General features: G+C 32.9%; 1 protein-coding gene across 1 annotated transcript; it reads left to right on the top strand.

The window, feature by feature from the left end:
* The first annotated feature begins 1,574 nt into the window (after nucleotides 1–1,574).
* On the top strand, nucleotides 1,575–3,067 carry LOC139860207 (F-box protein CPR1-like). Its single transcript, XM_071848979.1, has 4 exons — nucleotides 1,575–1,599; nucleotides 1,828–1,883; nucleotides 1,975–2,063; nucleotides 2,329–3,067. The coding sequence occupies exons 1-4, from the start codon at nucleotides 1,575–1,577 to the stop codon at nucleotides 3,065–3,067; spliced, it is 909 nt and encodes a 302-aa protein (XP_071705080.1).
* Nucleotides 3,068–6,018: the final 2,951 nt, after the last annotated feature.

The raw sequence follows: 6,018 nt of genomic DNA on the forward strand, positions 1-6,018 counted from the left end.
CTAACCGCATGGTTACATATTGCAACCGCACGGTTACATATTTTTGGGACGGATACAACCCTGCAACCGCACGGTTGCAGGATGGGTATAAATACCCAAACTCAGAACTGAGGGTTGCTTGTGCTCTCATTTGGTTAAGTGTTAAATTCATCTAAAATTGCAAAGTGTTAGGGGGAGCTTTTAATCTCATTTTTCTGAATCTACTTGTGTTTCTCATCAATTTCATCTACTACAAGTTCTATTTCATCCATTAAATCTCTTGCCTTAATTAGTTTTATTTTTTTATAAGTTAAGATCAATATGGAGAGTGTTGATGTGTTTTAACTGAAATTGTTGTTTGAAACATGCTAATCGGAGGTATTAGTAGCTATAATGATGATTTATTTGATGATCAATACTCGTTTTGGTGGATTTGGGTTTTGAAAACCCTAACAGTTCGGATGAATGCAACCGCACGGTTGCATCTTGCAACCGCACAGTTATGCGTGCAACCGAGTACTATTCAGTGCATCCACACGGTTGCACAGCAGATTCAAATTCTAAACAGGCATTGGTGCATCCGTATAAATTAGGACATACCCGTACGGTTACGCTTGTAACCGTATCTGTTTTCATTGCAACTGTACGGATACATGTCTGAAACCCTAATTTTATTTTTAGCTGATAATTTTTGTATTTTAGATTGTAAGATCTATGTGTTGCTTTAACCATTGTTGAGTTTTGTGTGTTATAGTTTCATGCTATGGCGAACAGAGCATCACATAGGATTTCCCAAAGTGAAACTGAGACTGCTATTATTCAGAGAAGAAATATGGTTGCAGGTCATAACATCCTCACAGGGTGTCGTATGAGAGCTCAACCAGTTTTACTGCTTACTGGGAAGGGATAAGTGCTGGAGCCTTTTTGAATAGTGATAGGACTTATTATCCTAAGCTTATCAGAGAGTTCTATGCCAATTATGAGTTTAGTGAGCGAAAGGTAAAATGTATTCATTTGAATCTGTTTGGGTATTCCTATGATTGGACTCTAGAAGAATTTGCTGAGATACTAGATATACCTGATGGTGATTTTAATTTCTTTAGCATGAGCAAGGACATAAACACTGCTCCTAGAAGTTTTGCAACTGGAAACTTGTTTTCTTCATTTGGTTTTGTTTCTGGATTGTGTAAATCTGAGTTTAAGTGGCCAAGAAGGGGACCAGTAATCATCAGAGAGGAGAATATCAAGGATGAATACATGCAGATGATGAGAGTCATAAAGAGAAATGTGATGTTTAGAGATGAGGATGATCTAGAGCTAACTGTGACTGAGGTTCTGATGTTGATGTGTTTGATTAGTCAAATTCCTTTCAACTTTGCTTATGTGGTAGCGAAAAGAATGGTGGGGCTGCCAGTGTCTATGGATCGTGGTTTGCCATATGGGTTCTTGCTGAACAATTTCTTTGAAGATGATGATGAGTTGGTGCATCCAACAGATGTGGAAGAAGTGGAAGCTGAGGTCTTATATGCAGCTTAAGTGATTATTTGGTTTGGTTGTTATCTTTTGGTAATCTTTTGATGAAACTTTGTATGATGATGGTAACTTTGTCTTTTGAATATGGTTAGATGATATGTAAATTATGAACTTGATGGACTGGAATGTTTAATTTTGTGTAATATATGCTTATGATATCCATGCTTAATGTTTGTCTGATGGTTTTATTTTTCATGAACTGTGAACTTGAATGTTTTTTTTGGATTTAGTTCAATTTGGTTGTAATAACTTGATTTTAACGTCTTAATTTTCATATTATTGAATGTGTTGACTGTGTATTTAGTTGTTTTGCAGAGAAAGTGTATAATGTGATTTTAGATAATGAACTGGGTCCTAGGGGGAGTTTGTTGGTACATAATTAGTTCCCGAGTTCATTATAATGAAGTTACAATGCTAAATTGTTTAAACTTTCTCTGATGGTATGCAACCGCATGGTTGCAGGATGCAACCGTACGGTTAGACAGGCAACCGCACAGTTGCAATGTGCTGTGTGTATTTAAAGGGGATTTCGGGTTCATTGTTAGGGTTACGTATCCTAGCCTATACTACACATACAATCCGATTCCCTGGTGTTCTAGCATTCAATATAGTCGATCTTTAACATATCTAAGTCTATTTTATCATTAAGATCAAAGGTTTTCATTGAGTTTTGAGTATAAAACCCAATAACGAGATTTTACGCACTCGTTATTGAATCTAAGATCGTTTAATTCTGTTTACACGATCCTACAATTATGATCGCAATGATGATATTGTTGTTGGTTTTGATGCTGTTATTTGGAATCCTTGGATCAGAAAATATGTTACCGTTGATTTACCTGATTTTGAGCATCGCGATTATTGGCGTGTTGTTGGTTTTGGGGTTTGTCCCAAAACTAGTGATCCTAAGCTTGTGCACGTTACGTTTCCTCGATATTCGTTAGAAAATGAAACTTGGAAAGTTGAGGTTTTCTCGTTAAGTTCGAGGTTTTGGAGAAGTCGTTCATTTAGCAAAATAAATGATTTGCTTTGTGAATACGTTGAACTTTCATCGGATAGTGAATGTGTTGACGGGTTTATTTATTGGTGTGCTTCTATTAAGGATAATGATAATCGTTCATGGGTAATAATTTCCTTTGATTTGACTAATGAAGAATTTGGAGTAATATATCTTCCGGATACTTTGGCACGCCACAACCATTTGAATTTGTCTAAATACAGGGAGTCGCTTGTTTTGCTTCCTGACGATTATAGCAATTATGTTCATGACGTATGGATGATGGAAGGCAGTGTTACAAAATCGTTTAAAAAGCAGTTCACCATAACATCAATCGATCGTCTAGAGCCGATGGGAATTAGTTACAACGGTGAAGTAATCATGAAAATTAGAGAGTTATCTATGAAGCTAAAAACGGTAGGATCGATTAAAACTTATGAACCCTCCTCAAATCGATTCAAGTGGACTACGATTACTGGAGTGCATGGAGAAATCTGTATGAGCTCTTACATGGAATCAATGCTTCTATATGATTACAAGCAGTTTAAATTGACTTGAATGTATTTTAAAATATTTTTCTGTTCCTTTTATGTCATATTCCATTGTGTATGTTGTATTAGTTTGGGGTCATATTTCGAATAGTGTTTTAATAATTAGTGAGGGATATTGGGTCATAGATGGGAATTCTATATTATTACATGGGGTCAATAGTTTTTGTTGTTGTTGATCTAACTCATATTACCGATTACCGAATAATAGTTTAACTTGTGGTAGATCGCCCTTTTGTTAAAATTGTGCTTAAAATTGGTCATTTGGTCTTATATGTATATGGTAGTTTGTTGAAATGTCAAACTATCGATTTTGAGAATGAAATAGTAATTGATAGTAGTATGGTTAAAAGAGTGTTAATTTTCTGTTTTAAAACCTGACCCATTTGGGTCATTTAGTGTCAATTTGTGGAATTGTTGATTTTGACATGCCCTCTATGTTTTTAACTGGTTTTGGTATTTTAAAAATTGTTTTGAGCATAGTTCGGTTGAAATAGGAATTTATGATTCATTTGGGTCATACATGCCCATTTTGACCCATATGCTTGATTTTAAGATTGTTAATTGTCCTGGTTAAAAGAGTGTTAATTGTCCGTTTTAAACCATGAACTATTTGGGTCATTTGGTGTCAAATTGAGGAATTGATGATTTTGGCATGCCCTCTATGTTATATTAAATGAAACTGAAGGTTTTGCATTTTAAAAATTGTTTTGAGCATAGTTCGGTTGAAATAGGAATTTATGATTCATTTGGGTCATACATGCCCATTGTGACCCATATGCTTGATTTTAAGAGTGTTAATTGTCCTGGTTAAAAGAGTGTTAACTGTCCGTTTTAAAGCCAGACACATTTGAGTCATCCGGTGTCAAATTGAGGAATTGGTGATTTTGACATGCCCTCTATGTTTTTTTTTCCGGGCAAACTGAGAACTTATATTAATTTTGCAACCATACAACACCAGGCCGGATTTACCCTAAGCCCAAGAAACAAATACAAATACAGAATTCAACACCAAACAAACACCCAATTACAAACAAAATCTATTGCCTATAACAATCAAATCCCACTTTTTAGCCACTGCATACACAGCTTTAGAAGACTTAATCTTCATCGAAACAGGCTTTAGCCGGATAAAATTCTGGACAACACCACCTAATACATCAGCAGACCTCTTCTTATTCTTGAAACATCTATAGTTTCTCTCTTGCCATACAAAATATACACAAGCAGCAAAGGCAATACGATTAAGAATATTCCATATATTATTTGTAAGAGGATATTGGGAAAGAACCTGCACAATTGTAACAACTAGTCCTAATCCACCTGGAAGAAGTCTTCAACAGATGGTCCCATTGCGAGGTTCTGACCTCTATATGCCATGAACGACACCATGTAATATCTTTAGAATGAGCAAATGCACAGCGGAAGATTTCTTTCAGACCTGAGAATAAACATGCTTTAAAGTGTCAACCAAAAGGTTGGTGAGTTCATAGGTTTATCATAAACAGTAAAATTCATCATTTTGATAGACCACAAGATTTAAATACAGTACACCTATCTCGTGTACTAAACCATTTTTCATAATGCTTGGCAGAGTAGGTTCGTATCTTTTTCTCCCCCGTAGGTTACCTCGCAATTTTTAAATAATAGTGCACATATCTCGTGCACAAAACTAATACATATAACCTGTGTATAAAAATCATTCTCTCGATACATAACATTCATTTCGATTTCATTGCTCAACATGGTAACTGACCTTAACATATAATGCGCATCAATAATATCCCCAAAAACAGAACATCTCGTCTGTATAATATATAAACTTCGAAGTACTAAACACCACGCCCACTAGCTCTTCCGTCTAGTGAACATTCTGGGTGGGGGTGTTAAACCCGGTAGCTACCTTTAGGATTCGCGTGAATTAGGGCCATACCCGATTCTAATTCTTAGGTTACCAAGCAATAATAATCAAGGGAAAAATATTCACATCAATTGGTGGCAATTATCATGTCCACATAATTCAATAATAATCCACATAACTTCTGTCTGTATAATAATTCATTCGATGAATGTTTTGCTTGTGTATATCTCGTCAAACATTTATAAAAGCATTTCATGTATTCGCAGTTCAAAATATATTTCAAAAGCATTTAATAAAGCAGTTATAAAAAACAGCGCATGTATTCTCAGTCCAAAAATATAAAGAGTAAAAGGGAATCAAATGAACTCACTATACGATATTTTGTAGTAAAAATATTTATACGATGGAACTGAGCAATGCAGGGTTGGCCTCCGATTCACGAACCTATATCATGTATGTATATTAACACATATAATACTATTCAAATAAATATATATATTGATATTAGTAATATACTTGTGATATTAAATTTATTATTAATAATTACTTAAATATATTTATTTTATATATATTCTATTAAATTATCCTAATAATATATTATATACTTTTTTAAAATATTTTGAATAAGTACTTAGTATTAATATTTTTAAATATTCATAATTTTTAATATGATAACATTTTTAATAAATTCGAGTTATATTAAAACGTAAATGAACAAAAAGTATTTTATTAGTAAAAGTAGTATACTTATTATATATACTTCTATATATCTAATGTTTGTATCTAATTTATAATATCTATCTTTTTAGTTTAAGATCATAAAAATATAGTTATATTTTATATACAAGATACATTTAAAACTAAAGTTATAGTTAGTAATACTAATTATAATAACAATAATGATAAAAATAATACTAACTTTAATAAAAAGATAAATTAAAAAAAATAGTGATACTTTTAGTAATAATGATAATAATAATAATACTACTGATAATAATAATAACTATAATGATAAATTTACTACTAATGATATTAATGTTAATAATTTTTAAAATAATAATACTAATAATGATAATCATATTAATAATAAGGATAACACT

This window comes from Rutidosis leptorrhynchoides, chromosome 7, assembly GCF_046630445.1.
Source record: "Rutidosis leptorrhynchoides isolate AG116_Rl617_1_P2 chromosome 7, CSIRO_AGI_Rlap_v1, whole genome shotgun sequence".
NCBI lineage: Eukaryota > Viridiplantae > Streptophyta > Magnoliopsida > Asterales > Asteraceae > Rutidosis > Rutidosis leptorrhynchoides.